The sequence below is a fragment of the Poeciliopsis prolifica genome, unplaced genomic scaffold, assembly GCF_027474105.1.
Source record: "Poeciliopsis prolifica strain line A6 unplaced genomic scaffold, Auburn_PproV2 SCAFFOLD061, whole genome shotgun sequence".
NCBI classification, from domain to species: Eukaryota; Metazoa; Chordata; class Actinopteri; order Cyprinodontiformes; family Poeciliidae; genus Poeciliopsis; species Poeciliopsis prolifica.
The window spans coordinates 2,706,697-2,728,959 of record NW_026562436.1 but is presented as its reverse complement, the minus strand read 5'-3'; the positions used below and the strand labels follow the sequence as shown (position 1 = coordinate 2,728,959).

Sequence of the window (22,263 nt, the reverse complement as noted above, 5' to 3'; positions counted from 1 at the left end):
ATCTATGGGACTCTTAAAGGAGGCAATGACGACAAAGCCCACCTGGAAAAGAAAACACTTAACGCGTCGAAAACATAAATGGAAAACCGACCTGGAATGAAGAGAGGAACAGCAGAACAGACGGAGGAGAATGAAATTTATTAGCCTACAGATTTGCTTGAGTGAAGAACATTTGTGAAGGACTTAATTCATACCACGCCTTTGGCAAACAAGAGAAAGCAGCTATTGACTAAAAAACAAAAAAAACAAAATAAAAATGCAACTGCCGCCAAGTGAGTGGCCAAGTCCGCACCTTTTTATGTACAGTAAATAAAATAGGTATAAAATGACTTAATGTGTACATTTGGCCAGGTTGTTGTTGATGTTACAGGTCACATCCATCCCAGTGAAAGTGCATATTTGGTCTTTACTTCTTGACTTCACCCAGATCGTCGATGCTGTCATCATCCACCTATAGAGGGACAACGAGACTCAACTCAGAAATGGTGTGTTGTATCTGCAGATTTGCACAATAACCGTTTTCTAAAATCTTAGTTTTGTTGTGTGAAAGTTTATGCCTGATCAAATCCTGCTTCTGGAATTACAAACTAATCATAAAATAAAGGCTTACATTTTCCAGATTTCTAAGACTAAGCCAGCAACCTTATCAAGCAAATGATAACACTAACAAAATAAAAACACACTTTGGCTAGGCCACGAATATGCTTTGATCTAAACTATTCAGTTGTGGCTCTGCACGTATTTAATGATCATTGTTCTGCAAAAAGCTAAATCTCAATCTCTCAAGTCTTTTCCAAAGCCTTATTGTTATAATTCACTAATCTTTTCTTAACCTACTTAGGCCCCGCCCACACAGAGGATTTTAGGTGCATCAGCAAAGAGGGTTTTTTTTTTTTGTGGTTTCGTCTATGTGTCCACATGGATCTGGCGTTTTGAGAGACCAGAAATGATCATTCTTTGAAGCCGGGTTCCCCCATCTTGGTTAAATTTCAAAATGGCAGCTTTACGTTTGTTTGTTAAAATGGTGTGTTGTGGAAGATAACGTCTCAAATAATCATCAAGGTTTGCTTAAAATATTCTTTTGCACATTTTTCCCTTTTTAGTCAAAAATCTTTCGTCTCAATTGTCAAGATAATTTTGACTAAAGAAGTGCTTTACACTTAACCATTAAGTTTTTAATGTAAAGCACTTTACATTAAAATGCTTTACATTTTTTGTAAAACAGCATGTTTTACAAAGATTTTGTGTTACAAAACAGCATTTTACTGTTTGATAAAAGTTTATATTTGCTTTAAATCCTACCTTTTTGAAATCGTTTTAAATCTAATGTTCTAAAATACAATTTTAATTATTGTCAATTTATTATTTAAGTAAGCATGTCTGGTTTCTTTCATTTATATCCACGCACATTTATAATTTAAAATGCTAAGTTGAAACAAATCTAACACACCAAACCAGCCCTTTATGAATTTTGTTGTTTGAAATCGCAGTGCTGTAAGGTTTAAATCAAATATTTATAACCAGATGTGTTTGAATTTATAGATTAGATGACATTTTACCACACTTAAGTATAAAAGCTCATGAAACTTTTTCCATGAAGATGGTTTTCTTACCTCAGGCCACTTTTCTTGAATGACGTCAATTATGTCATCTGTAAAATCTCCCTGAATGATTATTTCATCCTCGGCTGTAACTGAGGCACCACAAGAGAACTTCTGAGCAAAGAATCGCTGAGCCTCTTTAAGATCAATGTCTGCAGCAAAGGGATCAACATTTAGACAAACGTGCAAAAAAACGAACATCACCGTGCATAGATGGAGGAGGGGAGGCACAGGTCTCACCAAATGTTGCCAGGCCACACACTCGTGTCACGTATTTCTTCTTTGCTCTTGGAATTTTGGCTATTGTGACTTTCTGAGGCACCGTCTTCTTTTTCTGTTTAATTTGGCCTCTTCCGCCTGAAAATAAGAGGAGAATAAAGCAAGATTTGAGTTGCAGGCGTCATTGATCTCCATGCCGACAGCAATGGTGCTGAGAGATGAGAAACTTCAGGAAAGATGAACCCACGGGTGCATCATATCCAAAAACAGAATCAGTTTGATTGGGAAAGATTGTGCACGCAAGCAATGGATTTGACTTTGGTTGCAAGCGTTCACAGCACACAGACATTAAATATGAATATTTTGACCAGGGGTCTCCAAGATGGGCCCTCGAGGCCGGCATCCTGCATGTTTTAGTTCTCTCCCCGATTTAACACACCTGGATCAAATGATGGCTCTTTAGAGGCCTAGGAAGAACAGTGACATTCTGAAAAGGTTGCCACTACCACCAAGGAGAGAACTAAAACATGCAGATGCCGGCCCTCGAGGACCCACTCTGGGGACCCCTGATATAGACTAATATGTGAAGTTCTACCTCGTTTTTGCTTCTTCTTCTCCTCCTCTTCGCCTGTAGGGGGAGCTTCTCCAGTGCCGGATTCCTGTTTGGGAGCATTTCCTGCCGGACCAGAGGGACCAAAGAAGCAAAAAGAAGAATTAAAACCAGCTTTGCAAAAATGATATTCTTCTACTAGAGTAAATATTGGCTTACTTTGAGAATCCTGATTAAGTTTTTTTCTTTTTTTTTTTACTTTGCTACTCCAATTGCTGAGGAATGATAATGAACATTTGTTTTTTTATTGTCAGGGGTGCACCAATAGCCTTAAAGGGGACCTTTACACAAAATATAAAGACCCATTTGAGTCTCAAAAGAACAACAAAATAATCTTTAACTGTTTTTTGGCAAGAAGCTGTCAAGTTTTTGGTGTCTGGAAAATTAGCCGTTTCAAAAACCTGAACGATAGGTCAAAAATTTACATGCATCGTTACCTAGCAAGCCAAGCGGGGCTCCAGCATGTTTGGTCAGCTGGTTTTACCACTTTATGCACTGTACAATGGCTGCTGGAAAAGATGAATGCTTTGTTGTTGACTTTCCCTGCCGAAATCACTTGCTGCACGCAAGAGGCTTCACTAATGCTTTTCAAAAATGCATAGTTACGCGTCTGTTTGCATCCATTTTCATATACGAGTGTAAACATTGAATTAAGGGGGTGGGAGGCAGCAGGAGCTTAATTGGATTTAAAATGACAAGGGGCCCTAAAAAAGCACTCAACATAGGCAGAACTGAGCAAACTAAAATCTCATCTCTTGTGCAAAAAAGTGTCATTAACTTGTTTTGCATAGCCAACAGACCTATCCTAACTTATCCAGAGAAACATAATAGGTCACCTTTCATTTGGAGTGAGAAGCAAGTACAAAACAAATCAAATCTCCCTCCACATAGGTCTCACAAATCAGCCAGTGTCCAGTTTTGCTCTGTTGTGGAGAGTTCTGACTGTCAGACTCACCCACCAGGCACATCTGCATGCATTCTTCAACTTGGAATTAGATTTACATCTAGGTGTATCTAAATACACCATCTTGCTCTGTACAAATTGGCTCGGTAGCCTAAAAAGTATCCAATAACAGAACTTCATTCCTTTCACTGCCATCCTTTACTGTAATGCAGCCCATAAGGGCAAGAGAACCTACACAGACCAAGCCAGTAATTTAGCTTTTAAAGCTACTCAAAACTGGTCTTTACACAGACTTCTAATCTATCTAACCGCCGTTAAGCTCTTTACATTTTAGGGGAGTGAAGAAAAAAATCCACAGAAAACCTTGAAGGTACTCACCTACAGTCATCTTGGCAAACACATCTGGAAAGTTCTTCTCAAGCCACTGCCTACATTTGGCTGGCTCGGGCATGTACTCGCAGTACTGCGGAGACATGACCAGTTTTTACAACTCTCGAAAGAAATAAACTGCAGCCGCTTGTCTACGGTCCGCATAATGCGAGTGCAATGTCTGTCTAATGCTGAAACTCACCTCTGTAGGTAGGGAGCACACTGCAGAAAGAAAAAAAAAAAACTCGAGTTAGAGGCCATCGAAATACGTCGCGATTACGCGACAGATTGAGTTTATCGATCGTACCTCCACAGTAAAGAACTTTAAGTGGGTATTTCGAATCGGGGTCCGACGATCCTTGCTCGGACCTGCTTTCTGTAGACCCAGATTCCATTTCAGTAGTAGCCATCACAAATGATCTGGGCAAGGTGAAGAGAAATAAGGAAGTGTGAGAAACAAGAAAACAAAGTAGCGTTGGCATGGCAGCTGATGTTTCACGTTGTGTTTATGTCCACCCTTCCCCTTCACCATGTCCTTTTCCTTTCCCTGACGTCACAACTTTGTCATTTTGGTTGAGCGTAAAGCCTCCATTTATGAGAAAACGACAATAAGGCCGTTGAAATAGCATCACTGTTTCACTGACTGAAATGAAGCCTGAAATTAGCTAAAAAGATGCAACCTTACTGGTCAGCGAACGCATCATAGTAAGACATTTTAAATGTAAATGGTAGTGATTTTATGAGGTTACTCCTTACATATTTAGATATAAATTGAGAATCTGCCACATGGTTTAGAGAGCCTTCCTACATAACCTTAGCATCATACCAAAGTTCATTTAAGACAACATCAGGTTGAAATGAACAAACGACTCTTGAACATGTTGCTAAAACACCACTTTTACACGCAGACAAGATCATGTTACGAGTCTAAGGTCACGTGTCCGATATTTAAATGTCACAGCTCGTAAAAAAACAGGTGAGAAGAAATATCCGATTTCCTCCTCAGACACTGGACCAGTCTGAATGAAGTCTCGATCTCCCCATTTTAACCAAATATCTCAACATTTTTCCTTCTTGACACTCTGCTGCTTTATGTGGAGATTGTTTTTATTTTATTGTATTGGTTCAGCTCTCAGTTTAATTGAATTTGCTACACAGCTGAAGTAGCCTTAGCAGGCTAACACATGCGGCTGTTTTATGGGTGGAAAGCGCCGCTCAGCAGAGCAATGTGCCGACAGGTTCAACATCAAATTGCACAACTAAAGTCAGAAGTAATGTTGCCACTCCGGTCACTGCATAAATGGAGCTAAAACGAAACGCTACACGTCGCTTTGAGCGCTTTCATTCATCAGGTTACGTGGACTCACCAGCTGTCACCGTTAGCACCTCGGTTGAGTTTAGCAGGCTAGCTAAGCTAATGCAGAACAACGACTCACTGCAGCTGAAAAAAAGTGAATTAAGACGCGGAAAACGGGGCCGGTCCCTACCTCGCACAGTAAACTCTTAAAACTGCTGGTTCAGTAGAACATCCGCTCGCATTATTAGGGTCAGTCCCACTTTTACAATGTCATTTCACTGAATAAGGTTTAGTTGGCATACTTCGAGCACGCCTTGTTACGCCTCTTGTGAGAGGAGTCTAGCCAATAATGTGTAGCTGCAGCCTTTCGCTCCACTCTCAGACCCCACACCGCTCCCAGGCTCCGGCAGCCGAAACCCTTCCTGGTTCATGCGAGGATTTGCTTCCGGTTCGCGCCTGCGCAAACGCCTCGTGGTGTTGGGGTTCACTGACACGATGACGAGCTATTATTAGTTTTATTGAAAGTGGGATTTCAAATGTGTAGGATAAAGGTTGGGTTTATGTTAAGGTCATGCGAGAATTTGCATCCGGTTGGCGCATGCGCAAAACTCCACTGGTGTTTATTAAGGTTCACGATTACAGACACAATATCAAACAATGCTTTATTAACCGGATCTGTCAGTGTAGGTCGAAGATGGAATTTAAAAGATGTAGGACAAAAATTAGGTATATGTGGTAAAAAGTTAAGAATAAATATAATATATATATATATATATATATATATATATATATATATATATATATATATATTATATATATATATATATATATATATATATATATATATAAAATAATACAAAAAATCACTCAAATAATGAAATCCAAGGACATCAACTTGTAACATTCAAAAGCATGGAGATAAAAAATTGACATTTAGCTAAAAAGTGAAATCCCAAATTTGTTCTGAAGCGTTGTCCATTTCCAGAAGTTTCCAACAGACGGACACAGACAGAGCATTTGTATGACTTTTATTAAGAAAACAATACAATTTGACATGATAAAAACAAAACCAAGCACTACCCATGGAATAAATAAGTCAAACCAAACCATAAATCTGTACACGATCTAAAGAAAAAATGGTCCCAAGGGGAAAAAAAAAAGTTTTTTTTTCCATCTCACAGCTCTTTTTTTTCTCATTTTTCTTTTTACAGACAGTTATGAGCAAACTCTAAATCAATCGGCTCAATCAAGTGAACGCTACAACATAAGTGAGAATTTGTTTTTCTTAAACTGAGTGTACGTGTAATGCTGTTTATAACTGTTAATGTCAATACAATAGCATTTTTAAAGTTCCAGCTCTGCTGGATTGGGAATGAGGTATATGCTAATCCGCCCTCTGAACCGAGACAATGTTTGAACTCCTTCCTCTCCATCCGCGTGAATGCTGATTTGCTGAAAATCTGATTCTGGGTTGTAAAATGCATCGTAGCCCCGTCCCGTCACGGTTTGCAGTGATTCAGTTGATCTAAATTCATTCAGGATTGATTAATGAAAGTAAATCTGAACATGAGTGAGGTTTTTTTTTTTCTTTTTCTTTTTTTATATTAGAGGTCGTAGGTCTGAATCCGTACTTTAAGGTTCAAGTAAATTGCACTAATCAGCACACAGTCAGGGGGCACTATGCCACGTGCGTATGGATTCAGCCGACAGACAGCACCTTGAAGGAGGATTAAAACCAAATGTTTGAGCAAAAAATAAAACAACAAACAGAAAAAAAGACAGAGACTGGACCTTTAGTGGCGAGCGGCACCAGCATGTGTGGGTCACAGACGAGTGGTGACACGGAACCAGTACAGGGAAATAAGACCATTAGATGCGAGTCGACGGTGATGTGGAAAGAAACGGGAAGTTCTGATGGATGAGGTTTGCAGGTGCTCGAAGGAATGACCATGATCAACTTCTGGGTAGTGTTAAAACCTAATTTGACGCGTTTTATAGGAGTAGTACTTCCTTGCTGGGAGGAAAGCGAGCGGGCGGATGCTGAAAACGTAACGATACCTTGCTGCTCAAATAACTGCCTGGATTTACGTACGTACAGCCGACTTGGTGTCGCTCTAAATCACATTGTGTCTTTTTTTTACTCGCAGCAAGGAAGCAAATATCTACCAAATCTTTTCCTCAGAGAAAATATCCTGACAGGTGGAGTTAAATATAAATAATTGGAAAGACTAATTAGTGACAGTTATAAGGCAAAAAAAAAAAAAAAACGAAACAAAGCATGGCACCAAAACTTAAGTCCAAACCTGCTTGAACTAAAACTTGTATTAGTCGTAACAACTCAAGGCACACACCTCCGGGACGCGCTCCAACCATGTCTTTCCTCACTACTTATCCAATAGTCTGTCTCGGCGTGTACCGTTGCCCTCTTCCTCTACAAAACCGCAAGCTAATTCACTTTAGGAGAAAAATAAAAACACAAACATGGAGAACTTTTCATGGATAGAGATAAAAGACATCCACTACAGCAGCAAATCTATCTGTGATCGATTGTGACATACCATAACAGTGCATTGACCCTCCTGAGGGAGAAAAAAAAAAAAAAAAGAAGATATAACTAAACATTCCCTAAACAAAAGAGAACATTAGTCTAACAGGAGGCGAATCGGGAGGATTGAAAGCGAGACGTGGCCTTACAGGTTGGGAGGTTTGAGGGGGGGCTGCCACAGCCACTGATCTGATACCAGGTTAGCCCCTTGACTTATCCTGAGCTAAACCGTTAGCAGTGAAACAAAAGAGTGATCTCAGAGCAGCGTCTGCGATCGGCCTCGTCCTAATCTCAGAGCTCTTTAAGTCACAGAAGCGGGTCGGGGTTTTGTGTTCTGGTCTGGCGGTGGCTGGGGCTGAGCTGCCGGCGCTGTCCAGAAGCTTGAGTCTGGCGCTTCTCTTGGCAAAACAAAATGTGGAGGACTGGAAGGAAGCACGGAGGGGGAACCACTGAACAAGAGGTAATATCCATCCTCCCTCAGTGGCAGGGGGGAGTATTTGGGTGAAGGTGGCGAAACGGGAAGTGGGAAACAGCGATGAGGAAGAGAGACGTCCGTTCTCCCTTGGTTTTGAAGAGCGGGGAGGGAAAAAAAGAAAACAATCTAAGAGGAGAGCCGGTGTGTCCATTAGCCCTAAATCATCTAGAGTTAATGGGAGGAGGTACAGAGGAAGGGAGACAGGAAGGTGAAGGAGAGAATGACTCAGCCCGAAACATTTAGCTCTCCTCAAAGTCCTGAGATGAGGACTCCAGTTTGCTTTTCTTGCTGGGCGGGGTCTCCTCCTGTAGATCCTGGAAGCAAGAAACAAAAAAAAAAAAAAAAAATCAAAGCATGATTACATCTGATGAGCAAAGAAGCACCAAGAAGGCAGTTTTCACCTTGTTCAGCCCCAACCAGTGACTAGCTGCGTTTCCATTATCACTGTGTGCAAAGCTCTAATGTCAAAAAACTACTTTGCAATTACCGCGTTTCCATTAAATAAGAAAGGACATTAAAAACACGTGTGAATAAGCTTGTTCATTAGCAAACCTAACTACTCCAGCTACTTCCTGTCGTCTTCTTCCGGCTGTTGATCACGTGACTTGTGTGATACACAGAGCTTTTTCCATTTTGCAAAATAAGTCAATTTGATAATAATAAAATCACTTCATCCTCGTATCAAACCATTTTATAAATAAATTAAAAAAATGTTTTTCAAAATTGCTGTTTCCATTAAGCAACTTATTTTCTAAACATCAAATTGTGCAATAATATAATAAAAGGAAACATTTGTAGGATTTGTAGTCATATATTGGGTGCAAGCGGCGTTGTGTAAGCTAAAATGCTACAGCTAGTTAAAACGCTAATGACAGCATGTAGACTACCAGTAGCAGGTTGACCTGTACTGCACTCACTATGACAAAAACCCATTTAAAAGCTAAAATTAGTTAAACTCCTAATGAGCTGAAATGTTCAATAGCATGCTGAGCTATCACAATGCAAACAAACTGAAAATGCTGTTTGTTTGTTTTTTTAACTCACTCCTTTCAGACTATTAAATTTAGCTTTTATATCAAGGTTAGCTAAAATACTAACTAGGATTAGCATTGTAGCTAATTCTAATTAGCATTTAGCAGCTGCTGCTGGAGGTCAAAACCCCACAGGGGGCCTTTAATGACTGAGTGAGAATGTTACACATGGACTTTAAGGGGAGGCACATGCTTCAAGGGCAGCATGTCCACACTAGAGGTCTTTAAATATTCAGTAGCCGTTCAGTGGGTGCCGTAGGAAATCACTGTTCAGGACTTTAAACTGGAACACGAGTGAAACAGAAACAAAAATGTTGTTTGTGTTTTTTGGGCTTTTTATGAAACGAATCCTGTTTTCAAGTCACACAACAACAAAGGGTAAAATCTCTCACTCTTTCAGTGATTTATTCTTAAAGAACTTTTGCATTATTAGCCATGTTGTTCCTAGAAAGCAGGTAGAACAGAGATCCGGAGCAGCGTGTGAAAACCTGAACACCCTGCATGGGCTGCTGCTCCTCTGAGAGGTTCGCAGAGACGTGCAGACGTGTTCATACCTGAGTGGCTTTGCTGTCTGAGGAATCTTTCTCCCCTGAGGACAGACTGTCTCTCTTGGCACTTTGTGCTCGCTCTGAGGTCTCTGATGTGGGAATGCTCTTCCCTGAAATCACAACACAGTAAAAAGAAAAAAAAATCTCAGACAAACTTCTCACTTCTTCATCAGGCAGCAAATACAGACAAGAACTCTTCAGTGTGTGTTTGGGGACAGTGTGCTCTTTTCATGGCCACTTTTTTGACACGCTACTGACCCCAAGTGGTTACATGGGGTAACACCAAGATCGGAATCAGAACCCAAAGAGCTGAAACTAAAATTATATTAAATTTATTAATTAAATTTGAACAAAGCCAGCAGATGTAGATGCTGTGACAAAAGGGAAAAAATACATTCTGCAGCGCTCGATGTCTTACACAAATTGCAAAAGTTTACACTTAAATTTGTAGTGCAGCACCTTTTTTTGGATCTTGTTCTTATTCCATGTCATTCTACTTTTATAATATTTTATACTTATCTGGTTTCTGATTGAAACAAATAAACAAATCAATTACACTTTATTTCCACTAAAAGGAAAAATAAAGGATTTCTGGTAGCAGTCAGTTTAGCAACAAATCTGAAGAGGCCTCTGACTGAAGACGGTTGCTGTCTGTCATGACATGAAAATAGCTCAATGTCAGGGGAGCAAACATATTTTGCAGTAATGGTGCGTTCACACGTACACACATTATGCGGGTCAAAAACATGTCCGACGATGTGGACATTTTACTCTACACCTGCCGTTTTGAGCATTTGGTTTTGACACGCCTCCACAAAGTGGAGGCGTGTCAAAAATGGCTCTAGCCATTGTTTTCGGCCAGACGCCCGACGTCTGGCCTGTTTGTCAGACGTCGGGCGTGATTTGAAGCGTCTCGTGCTTCAAATCGCTAGGCACGCGAAATGTATCACGATGGGCGTTCGATGCGCCTCTACATAGCCTTCCAATGTAAACCAGACGTGCAAAACGGGTTTGTTGTGAACGCACCATTATGTTTCATGGATGACATCATGAGTTGTTGGTCACCACTGCTAATCTGCTTCATTTCCATAAAGTATCTTTTTCAAATCCTCTGGAATTGGGAGTCAAGAGTTCAGGGATTATTTTAGTTTTTGAGTTCTTCCAAGATTTCACCTCACAGAGTAGCCCTCCCTCACAACATACCCGCTCAGTTCCTTCAGACTAGCCAGCTGCAATTAGCAAACACCTCTTGGAACTCAGGCGAACACAGGCAAAAACGTTAAATGTCAATGTTTTTACCAGCATAAAAACATTGATGCTGGTAAAAAAAAAAAAACAAAAAAAAACAGCATCGAGTCGGCGATTTTAGTTTTGTGACAACTGAAAGTTAGCATAGTTATTTTATTGTGCTATAAGATAATGGCACTATGTGCCTGGAAAAACATAGTCCTGCCATTTAACCTGGTTATGTAGAGCAACAGATTAAATAAGGCTAACAAGCTGAAACTATTTGTTTTTGTTGAGATCAAAGAAGTGAGACAGAAAAGTTGAGGGTTAAATTCCCAGGAGGTTGGATTGGGGCAACACAGGTGTGCAGTGGTTTCATCAAAGGGGAAGTGGTTGTTTTAAATTGTGGATGAAGACAAAAACAGCAGATGACATATACTGGTGCATATACTGGTACATACTGGTGTATACTGGGATATATTGTGTCTGTGGCGGTCTGACCTCTCTTGCTGTCTGGGCTCTGGTCAGTCTTGGCCTCGCCGTTGTCGCGGTGAGACGCGGCGTTGGACTCCGGGGCGGGGCTGGTGCTACAGCTGTTTTCCTGCTTCACGGGGGACGAGTCGGCGATGGAGCTCTGGTTGCTGTTGTCATCTGGCACAGGGCAGACCGAGAGTCAGAAAACACGCAGCCAGCGAGCACAAGACGGAAAACGAATGCAGAAACCCCACCATGCATGTCCATCATCCCTGGAGAGGAGCTGTTCTCCGGAGTCGTCACCTCGGAGCCATATTTATCCTCCTTGCCCTTTTTCTTGTTTTTGTTCTTCTGCACCACAGGAGACACAGTGAGCTACAGTCTGTGTTTCGCTTGCACGCGACATTTTCAGCAAACGGTCTGCTAATAATCACAAACTCACGTCGTCCGATTTGGGCTCTGTCACCGGGACCCACTTGTAGATGCGAAGGGACGTGTCTCCGACCGTCACCCATTTCTTCTCCCTGATTGGACAGACAAACAAGCCGATTCAAAGTGGTATAAATTAGTTTATACTAGAAAAACTAATAAAACTATTAAAAGGGAAATATTGTGAACATCCTGTGAATATTTTAAGCTTTTCATTGAACGTTTTCTGAGGTTCTCTGACATTATAGTGCATGTTACATGAAAAAATTCTAAATGTTTTCATTTATTGCTGCTATTTGAACCAGTTAAATAGTGTGTTAGTTGTTACGGTTACCTTTAAAAATCAAAATGAGTTTTTTTATTTGTGTGTATTAAAGATTTTCTTTATTTTAGTCATACACAGCCAGTTAAGTCATTATTAAAATCATACTTATTCTAATCATTGCAACTCACCTGAAAGTGTTAAACATTAATTCAGTGATTTATTATTAAATCTAGATTTTAAAATGATAGTATTCAACCACTGGAAACAATTCTATTATCATATGAATGTCTATATTATGAGGATGTGCTTTTCTGACTAGAATCAACACAACCATGAAGTCAAATCAACATAACAAGTAGTCAAAACCACAACACAAACAATAATCCAGTACACACACATTATTTTATCTTTATATCTGGTACTGTTTAACTAATGTACAATATTTCCTCCAGGTTACTATTTATGCAAAGCTAAAAAAAAAAGAAAAAGTAAATAAAACATCTCAGTGTTTCATCTGTGATTAGAATAACTTTGATTGAACATGTCACTTGTTTACCACAGAAATTTAAAAGAAAGAAAAAATGTTAAGAAAGAAAGGAACAAATTTTAATTTGGTTATAGTTTATTTTTCTGGCAACCTCCTGCTGCTCAATCAAAAAATAAATTCAATATGCCAATATTGGTCGGTCTAAGCTTTTAGTTTCCCTTTAGTGTTTATCTTTAATGCAAGATGACATATTTAGAATCACATTTTTTTAAAGTCGGGAAAGGTGTAGAAACCTTGTTAATATTTATGGAGTTAGAAATTAATGCGCTATAAGTAGATTTGTGAAAACATTGTTGAAGAAAAACCAGATATAAAAACGAAATTAGTAAAGTAAATAAATGTTTAAAAAAACAACAACAACAACAACTCGTATTTCCAACTTATTCAATCTTCTGATGATTCAAAACTGAAAAGGGCATAAAAATGAACAATATCAATAATAATAATAATAATAATGATATATTATATTTATTTCACATTACTCCATCACGTTCTGTGCTGTTTTTATTTTGTGAAACAAAAACACCAAAGTTCCAGCAGAACCAAACTTCAGCTTGTGACCCGGGGACGTTTGATTAATCCGCCTGAATAAATGAACATCAGACTCCGTTCTGACAGCGGGCGGAGTTGACCGGCCACGTCCATAAATGTCATGTCCGCCGAACAAACATGTGTTTCAGCGCTGTTTAAACGGAACAGAATGTGATTTTCTGGTGTAAAAAGATAAGACCGAGTCACTACGTGTTCAGCCATGCACTACAGCAGCCTACTTCCCTCTCCCAACCCCCACCGAGTCTTATTCTCCGGCAGACCTAAAGGGCGACTCAAAGCGCTTAATTTAAAACTCCACACGGACTAAAGTGCTCCGACTCAAGAGCGCCGTCGTCAAAATGTGTCTCAGCGTCCAGACTCGTCGGCCGTTTCGCCGCTAAAAGCCCGCCTGCCTGCGCTCGCAGCTCGGCAGCAATGGCTTCATGTGACTACATCGAAATGGCTTCTGGGTTCAACCCTTTTTTTTGCCGTTAAAAAATCAACGGAAAAACACCGGCGACAGGCTGCGCGTTTCCCCCGCGAGGAGGCTCGCGGAAGCCGGGGAAGGCGCTCCTCGCTGGAGCGCCCCGGTCGCACCTGAGCCGCAAGTACATCTGCTGAGAACGCCGTTCAAAAAGCTGCCCTTTATCTTTCTATTTCATCCCTCTCTCCGTCTCGCTCCTTCCCTCTCCTCCCCCAACAAGCAAGCCTTTCTCGTGTTAGATAACGAAGCCTGCTTTTTTTTTATCTTGTTCCTTACCATTTTCGTACTTTCTCAATAGCGGCCATAACCCTCTGATGTCATCTTTCGCCCTGCTCCGGGTCTCAGCTCGGACCGACCTGCCCGACATTGCCGCGGTGGGTATAATATTTTTTAAAGCTCGCCGGCAGTTCAGACAATGCAAACAGTAGAGCGCACAGAGGAGCCAGTGCGCCTGCGCGGGCCAGTCGGAGCAGCGGGGGGAGGGACGAGCGGGGCCTGCCGGCTGCAGCTGCACACTGAACCGAGATGTGTTCTCGCCTGCTGAGCCCAGAGAGCAGCAGAACAAAGAGCACAGGCCCAAAACTCCGAGCTGGAGCGGCCGCTGAGAGGCAGAGGAGGAGAGTTAAAACTTCGCTGTGTTTTCTGAGGGAAATCTGTGGATTTTGACTATAATAATAAGTCGTTAGGAGGTTGTAAGATATTTTTATCAGTAAATTAAGCACCTCATAACCAGGCTGAGACAGGCAGGCAAACAATAAGCACAATAAAACCTTTTTGTTTTTTCTAACGATGTCTGCGTTCCTCGTTTTTCTTCTTTTCATTTGTTTGGATGTTTTTCTTAAATTTTAGATGTTTTGAAGTCATTCTGTGTCTTTTGATGCTATTTTAGTTTTGCTACAATGCAGACTGATTTAGATTTGACATCTTCTTTCCATTTATTTGTTTTTTTGTCTCCCTTTCTCTCTTTCCTCACATGTATACTTGTAGTTGTTTTTGACTGCGTGTATAGGGTTTAGAAGTCGCATAATTTCTTGACACTGGTGAAAAACCGGAATCAGAAAGACCAAGAAGCCAAATCCACGGCGATCCTGAAAGAAAACTGGTTAGAGGCCGTGGACGGCAGGAGGACAGGGCAGAGGTCAACTCTTTCAGCAGGGCACCAACCCTGAACGCACAGGAGAAGGGATTAAGCAAGCATCGATTCAGGAAGGTTGAATATGAACCAAAACACTCCTTTTATGTTTTTCTTGTGAATAATTTTGAATCCCATGTATCATTCCCGCTTTTCAGCTGCACACTACTTTGTGTCAGTCTATCAGATACAACCTCTGGAAGTCTGAAGAAACCCCCCGAACTCAAGATTTATATTGCTGTAGCGAATCTCCTTTCCTCTGCTGTTGAGCATGTTATCATTTTACATCTATACTGTGCAGATTAGGAATAAGTCAATTTAACAATGAAGAATATTCTTGTCGGTAAGATGAATGGGAAGTTGAAGAGGGTACAAAAATAAGACAACGTAATTAAAAATGTAATTCCTGTTTTTTTTTTTTATTAATCCAACACGGTTATTATTATTTATTTTACTTTTTTACTATTTTATTTGTGTCACTGCTAAGCTAGAAATGGTACAACTAAGAAAATAAAGAAGTAGGGGGGAGAAAAACCAGAAGGAAACTAAAAACGGGACATGTCGCCCTCTGGTGATGGAAAAATAGAACTGCAGAATGTATCTTTCGTGAGAAAAATGCTTTTTTAAATATAAATGTATTTACTTTACCTGAGAAAACAATCCTAAAGACATTCAAGAACGCATCTTAAAGGCTATTCTGTGTACCCAAGATAGTAAAGTCTTTGTGAAATGCCGATTCCAAATTGACGCTCCTCTCCTTTGTGCTGCTTTTTAAACATTTTTCATTTGATAGCTTTTCACCGTCGTCAAGTCGGGTTAGCGTGGTTTTGTTTACGTTTCACTTTTCCGAGGCGCTCCGGACAGCTTTCTATGTCCAAACTTTATTCCCCATCACATACATTAAAATGTGTCTTCCTCTAACTCCCGAGTTTTATCTTTCTGAGCGGTCCGTGAAGCTGACACGAGGTTTACGTCATCACTCTGCGACACGTCAATAGGCAGAACTTTGCATGAGCTAATAGCGTGTAATTCAGCAGAAAGGGACTGGCATATATTTCTAGACAAAATTTGGCATTTAAAAAAAAAAACTATTGCTGATATTATTAAAGGCTTAAATGTATATAAATGTAAATATTTGTGGGTAATTTGAGTCAGCAACGTCGCGGTGCGTTTAGTTCTGGCAGGTGACAAACATCTGGTCCTGTAAAACAACATCTATAGTAAACAGAGCTAAAGGTTTCGGCCTTTGTTTTGACCTAAGAGCGTTTCAAGCTCCATTTTGGACTCGACGATGAATGAAGAAGGTGAGTTCCCGCGGAGTCCCGTCCCCTGCAGCGTGTGGTTCTGGGTGATGCTGATCCCGCTGTCTGGTTGTGGTCTGGTCAGAACTGGTGGAGTACTTCAGGGGCTCAGATGAGGAAAGACCGACATGGCCTCTGCCGTGGCAGCCATCCGCACACTACTGGAGTTCCTCAAGAGAGACAAAGGTGATCACTGGAGGAGTACATTTCACAGTCACTCTACTGTTTTGTTTGTTTCCTTCTAATTCACGTGAAGCATTTTGGAATGCAAAACTGCCTTACCTTATGTAGTCTTTGAAAAAAAGACTAAATGGAATCGACATGTTCAGTTAGTTTATGCCACTTTGCTTCATTTGAACAAAATTATCATTATTTACTGTATAATGATCATTATTTTAATGGGGAACTATTGTGCAAAATTCATTCTTTGCATGTTTATGTACTTTCATTTTGGGTTTCTACTGCTTGTAAAAAAAAAACAAGTGAAGTTCTTATGAAATCCACCAGGCCTTGTTCTGGCAGGAAGTTTTGGTGTCTGGAAAATGAGCCGTTCCAAAAACCTTCAGCTAACCAAGTCACAATCTGAGGATGCTGCGATGTTGCCTGGCAACCGCAACAATTTTAGCTTCCATTGGCTTAAAGTCTGTTAAAAATATATATATTAATCACCATTTGCTAACCATGAATTAAAAAAAAAGAACATTATTAGACAGTATTTTTTTTTATTGCAGATGCAACCTTTGCTACAAAATGCTTTCATGCTACATATTGCAATTTTTTTAAACTGACTTAAACTGAATTATGTTTTTGTGTGTATTTTGTTGTATTTGTAATGTGTAAAAACAGGCTTAAATACAAAAAAAATCTGCAAAATGCCGATGTTTTTTTTTGTCCGATTAATCAATTGTCAAAATCATAGTTGGCTGCAGCTTTAATCAGGACGTGTATGTTTTGGCTCAGTCTGAATGTCTGTCCTTCCGTCCAGGTGAAACCATCTTGGGTCTGAGGGAGAGCCTGACGTGGGCCACATCCTGCCTGAAGGGAGAGGACTCCTCTGTGGCCGTGTCCTCCGGGGGAGAGCTGTTCCTGCGCTTCATAAGCCTCACATCCCTGGAGCATCAGGTGACGCGTGTTTCACGTTGTAGCGTTTGTGACGGCTGACAGCGTGAAGCAGGTTTCACGTCGCTGCGGAGTCATTTCGAGCCACGTTTTTGAGCATGCCCAAATTCAGACTTTGATTAGGCCACTTCAAAACCTTTACGTTAGTTGTAATATTTGCCAGTCGCCATTTTCTTCCAAATTGTTTTGGTGTGATTTTAAAAGGCCAATAATTCCTCGTATGGGTCACACTGATCCATGTTTTTCCAAAAATAAAAACTCTTGACCCAGATCAGTGTCTGCGCTTCAAACAGGCGTTTGTCTCCAGGACTTGTCTCGCTGTAAGAAGGTGATGGAGGAAAGAGGAGAACTGTTTCTAAGAAGATCTCCATGTCCAGGAACAAAGTCGCTAAGCTCTGTCACACCTTCATCAAAGACGGAGCTGTAAGTACTGGTCCCGTCTCCTCTCCTTGCTCTTTGCTCGCTTCACCTCGTGCCTTTCTTTCCCCTGCCAATCCTCTCAGAAAATCCTGACTCACTCGTACTCCAGAGTAGTCCTGCGGGTTCTGGAGAAAGCTGCAGCGGAGAAGAAGCGCTTCCCGTCTATGTGACCGAATCGCAGCCCGACGCCACAGGGAGAGCGAGTGAGCGAGGACGAGTTTCTTTCTCACAGGACACGAAATGATTCTGCGTTTTTCTCCTTTTGTTGAAGGCGGCAGATGGCAGAGGCCCTGAAGAGAAACTCAACGTTCCAGTAACAGTAGTGCTGGATGCAGCTGTAGGGTGAGCTACTCTGGGGTTCTGAGCTGGAGGGGGAACCGCAAATGGTTTATTTAATCATTCTTTCGTCACTGGTTGGATTTTGTTATTGGAAATCCAACTGGAAAATACATGTCTAAGATAAATAAACTCCATCAGTTCCATTATGAAAACAAAGAGAAAATAAGCTATTATTAAAAAAAAAAAAAAAAAAATGTTGCTGGTCAATCGATACAATTGTTAAAAAAGTCAAGTTAATTTTTTTAGATATCATTTTAATATCATGTTCAATAAATTTCTCAGTTATTTGTTCATCAGCCTGAGCAGGAGAAAACAAACTTACTGATGTAAAATGTTGCTTTCTTAGTGACATTTAAAGCCTCCAGCAACTCTGATATACTCTACTAACTGGAGTTTAGCTTTTGTACAACAGTATTACATGTCTTTTATTTTTGTCTGGGTTTTTTTGTTTTATTTTGGTCACAAAAGTCGCTAAATGCAGCAGCAAATTTGCTAAGTTGGTGACAGTGCGGTGCCGTCAGTCAGGACAGTGGCCGAGTTTCAGACGTTTGCAGAGATAAAATCGTTTCTCAAGTAACTATCGGCCCTTCGCCCAAAAAGAAGAAAATCTGACCTGATTTATTGATCATCACTAGATAGTAAATTTTGTTTTGGTATTTAAAATAACCGATCGGATGGTTCAGAAAGAGAACAAGCAAAAGTTGAGGAAAAATGCTTTATTTACTTTCACACCGTTTTAATGCCTGTTTTTAGAAGCTGCTTAGTTTCAGTTTTCCGTCTTCCAGGTACGTGTTGGAGAAGGTGGACCTGGTCATCGTTGGAGCAGAGGGAGTCGTTGAGAGCGGAGGGATCATCAACAAGGTGCGTTCCCTTGGCGCCCCGGGTGAAACTCAACTGGAGGATAGTTGAACACGCGTATCAGATCGGGTCTGTGTAAACACGGGGCGGGTGTACGTTTCCAACAGAATCTAGAGTGTGTGTGTGTTTTTCCCCAGATTGGCACCTATCAGATGGCTCTGTGCTCCAAGGCTCACAACAAGCCCTTCTACGTCGTTGCAGAAAGTTTTTAAATTTGTTCGTCTGTATCCGCTGAACCAACAGGACGTGCCCGATAAGTTTAAGGTGCGGCTTCCTTATTTTGTGTTTGTTTTTTTAAACAATTTTCCGTCCTTTTATCCAGATTTATTGACTCGTGCTTCCTGTCCCGCACAGTACAAAGCCGACACCCTGAAGAGCATCCGGAACCTGTCGGAGGAGCACCCGGTCATCGACTACACGCCCCCCTCCCTCATCACCCTGCTCTTCACAGACCTGGGGGTCCTCACCCCGTCGGCCGTCAGCGACGAACTCATCAAACTGTATTTATAACCGCGTCCCTTCGCTGAACATAAAACAGACGTTTATGGTCCGCCTGCTTCCTGCTTGGAGTTCGTGAGCTGTTGCTCGAAGTCTTCCTCGCTGATCTGGCCTTTTTTTTAGTTTCTTAAGGAGGCGAGTGTCTTCTAAAAGCTCCTTCATGTATTCTTCGTCCATGTCGGAGTCCTGCAGAGGCAGAACAGAAGCATGAGAACGAAACTGCAGTACTTAACGTTTATGAAGAGTATATTTTTTACAGATTTGCTGAAACTGTCACTATGAAGTGAGATCGATCTAGTCCACTTCCTCCCTGAGCTGTTATGGCCGTCTGAAGAAATGAAACGTTCCTGGTCAAAAACAAACAATCGCAGCCAGGAGGAGGGTCCTAGCGCTGCCAATCAATGTCGTGAACGCACTGCTAAATGTGCTAATGGTGGAGAAACACCTTACTGTTAAAGGAAAACTTTATCGAGTGGCCATGCTAACTAGCCTTAGCATTCATGACAGACTATGGTAGCTGGAGATTAGTAGTTTCAACAGATATGTCAAAGAAATATGTCTATATAAATATATATATATTAATAAAAGTTGCACACTGCAGCTTTAATGTTTCATTTATCCCCCAAACAGAGTTTACCTCGTCGTGTTTCCTTTTGGCGCCGCGTTTTTTCTTGCGCTCCTTCTTGGTCTTCTGCTTGGACCAGGCCTTGTTCTTGACAAAGTTCTTCTTGGGAAGCTCCGTCTTCTCTTTGTTTTTCTGCTCGGCCAGCATCTTCTGCCTCTGCTTCTGTCGGTTTTTGTCCTTGTAGCGGATGCTGTCCGTGTCCACCGTCGTCTCCACGAAGTCGGGAAACGTTTTCCCCTTCAGCTCGGGCATCTTCGGCAGGCGGAGCAGCGCGAAGCCTTTGGCCAGGGACACAAAAATCCAGATCTAACAGAAAAAGAAAAAAAACACGAGAAGGTTTCATTTTCTTTGTTTTGTTTGGGGATAATAAAAAAAAAATACATACAGTTGGCTTTGAGGATTTGTCACCTTTTACTCTGAAGATGAGGCTGCATTCGTGTTTGGCGTAAGCCTGGACGTACGACACAAAGGCCCTCATGCCTTTGTCGAACATGGCGCGGTCGGCCAGGGCCATGGCCTTCACCTTGGGCGTCACGTCCACCACGTCCTTTATAGGAGACATCTTCTGCAGCGGGCACTGGTCAGGTCACAAGCAACACTGTTAACCCAATCACTTTGCACCGATTATCAACCGGTTCTGGTTTCTTTGAGTGAACTTTAACATCACGAAATGCAACAGAAATAAAACATTTTTGCAATTGCAATTTTAAATAGACATTTGTGTATACAAAATAGAACAGGTTGAATTTGGTAATTTATTGCAAGAGATTGCAAAAATAAATACAGAAAATTTCCCATGTCCTCAAAGGGTAGCAGATCACCATTAGCAAGAGAAAAAGGGAAAAAAAACTGCTTTACTCTCACTCAGGATTTGATTTCTGAGGATTTCATATCACAGTAGCTCTGATCCTCCTCTGAGTGACTTCATGCTGAGTAATGTTAGAGCTGATAATCTGATGAGTTCTAGACAACTATTGTGAACCATCCATCATCAGATTATCAGATTATGAACGCCTGCATGGCCGATCCAAAAGGTCTTGTTGCTGACGGCTATGAACACCGCTGAAGGACCCAACTTCAGACTCACCTTCTGGTTGATGGACAAGAAGTTGACATAGGGTTCCTCCATTGGCAGCAGGAAGACGAGGGCGTTGCCATGGTTACCGATACGCGCCGTTCTCCCGCATCGATGCACAAAAGCACTGATGGAAAAAAAAGAGCAGACAGGGAAAAATGGTTGGAGCCAAGTAGTTAGAAAAGTAACATTGTTTTAATGTTTAAGCCAATAAAATAATTCATTCTGCAACATATCTATCTATCTATCTATCTATCTATCTATCTATCTATCTATCTATCTATCTATCTATCTATCTATCTATCTATCTATCTATCTATCTATCTATCTATCCATCCATCCATCCATCCATCCATCCATCCATCCATCCATCCATCCATCCATCCATCCATCCATCCATCCATCCATCCATCCATCCATCCATCATCCATCCATCCATCCATCCATCCATCCATCCATCCATCCATCCATCCATCCATCCATCCATCCATCCATCCATCCATCCATCCATCCATCCATCCATCCATCCATCCATCCATCCATCCATCCATCCATCCATCCATCCATCCATCCATCCATCCATCCATCCATCCATCCATCCATCCATCCATCCATCCATCCATCCATCCATCCATCCATCCATAAGGAATAGGGCCTTATTCCATATTGTATTGATTTAATTTTATTGGCTGCACAGTGGCGCAGTGGGTAGCGCTGTTTCCTTGCAGCAAGACAGTCTTGTGTTCGATTTCCGCCCGGGGTCTTTCTGCAGGAGTTTGCATGTTCTCCCTGTGCATGCTGGGTTCTCTCCGGGTTCTCCGGCTTCCTCCCACAGTCCAAAAACATGACTGTCAGGTTAATTGTTCTTTCAAAATTCTCCTTAGGTGTCAGTGTGTGTGTGCATGGTTGTTTGTCCTGTTTGTCTTTGTGTTGCCCTGCGACAGACTGGCGACCTGTCCAGGGTGGACCCCACCTCTTGCCCGGGACGCAGCGGAAGATAGGCGCCAGCACCTCCCGACCCCGATAGGGAGAAGGGTGCTCAGAAAATGGATGGATCGATGGATGGATGTTCTGTGTTTGTATGTGCTTACATTAGTTTTTTCTGTCTTAGTCTCTCGTTGTTACGGAGCCCCCTAGGGGACATGGGGATTTTTTTTCTTTTGCGTCCCCTCGCAAACTTTTGTGTCCCTCTCAAAATGAAAAAGTTGAGGCAGCGTTCCAGAACAAGACGAAGATGACAGTGGAGCAGACAGTGGCACTCGTGTGTGAGTTTGTGAATTTTTTATTTTGAAATTGGCCTGCAATATAAGAATATTCAGTCTCTGCTTGCCAAAAGCATG

General features: G+C 41.4%; 2 protein-coding genes, 1 long non-coding RNA gene and 1 pseudogene across 7 annotated transcripts; 1 reads left to right on the top strand and 3 right to left on the bottom strand.

The window, feature by feature from the left end:
• Positions 1-119: 119 nt before the first annotated feature.
• Positions 120-5,429, bottom strand: LOC129379811 (density-regulated protein). Of its 5 annotated transcripts, none has more exons than XM_055060697.1 (8): positions 5,303-5,429; positions 4,011-4,123; positions 3,906-3,925; positions 3,713-3,797; positions 2,416-2,496; positions 1,842-1,958; positions 1,614-1,753; positions 120-451 (listed from the first exon to the last, which is right to left on the bottom strand). In XM_055060697.1, exons 2-8 carry the CDS (start codon positions 4,111-4,113, stop codon positions 407-409), a joined length of 591 nt encoding a protein of 196 aa, XP_054916672.1. In that variant the 5' UTR covers positions 4,114-4,123; positions 5,303-5,429; the 3' UTR covers positions 120-406. The 5 variants fall into 5 exon arrangements, with proteins under 5 accessions (XP_054916672.1, XP_054916667.1, XP_054916670.1 ...); XM_055060692.1 differs by having other exon boundaries at positions 2,416-2,515; positions 3,714-3,797; XM_055060695.1 differs by having other exon boundaries at positions 2,416-2,506; positions 3,714-3,797.
• Positions 5,430-6,011: 582 nt separating this feature from the next.
• LOC129379856 (B-cell CLL/lymphoma 7 protein family member A-like) lies at positions 6,012-13,938 on the bottom strand. Its single transcript, XM_055060781.1, is given in 7 exon segments — positions 6,012-8,334; positions 9,606-9,709; positions 11,328-11,477; positions 11,555-11,651; positions 11,743-11,824; positions 13,833-13,869; positions 13,872-13,938. Coding segments are annotated over 7 exon segments (597 nt in total). The 5' UTR covers positions 13,924-13,938; the 3' UTR covers positions 6,012-8,259.
• A 1,745-nt stretch (positions 13,939-15,683) lies between these two features.
• Positions 15,684-22,263, top strand: part of LOC129379799 (translation initiation factor eIF-2B subunit alpha-like) — a 31,714-nt pseudogene continuing 25,134 nt past the window's right edge.
• Positions 20,144-21,047, bottom strand: LOC129379804 (uncharacterized). Its single transcript, XR_008608240.1, has 3 exons — positions 20,936-21,047; positions 20,257-20,425; positions 20,144-20,154 (listed from the first exon to the last, which is right to left on the bottom strand). It is a non-coding gene; the product is annotated as an uncharacterized LOC129379804 (long non-coding RNA).

Bases quoted from the DNA above. Each gene is read 5' to 3' on its own strand.
- LOC129379811 (XM_055060692.1), bottom strand. From the start codon at position 4,113: ATGGCTACTACTGAAATGGAATCTGGGTCTACAGAAAGCAGGTCCGAG. The intron at 2,516-3,713 runs GGTGAGTACCTT...TTTTGCTTCTTT, and splicing joins TGTTTGCCAAGATGACTGTA to GGTCCCTCTGGTCCGGCAGG. The intron at 452-1,613 runs GTAAGAAAACCA...GTCCCTCTATAG, and splicing joins TTCAAGAAAAGTGGCCTGAG to GTGGATGATGACAGCATCGA.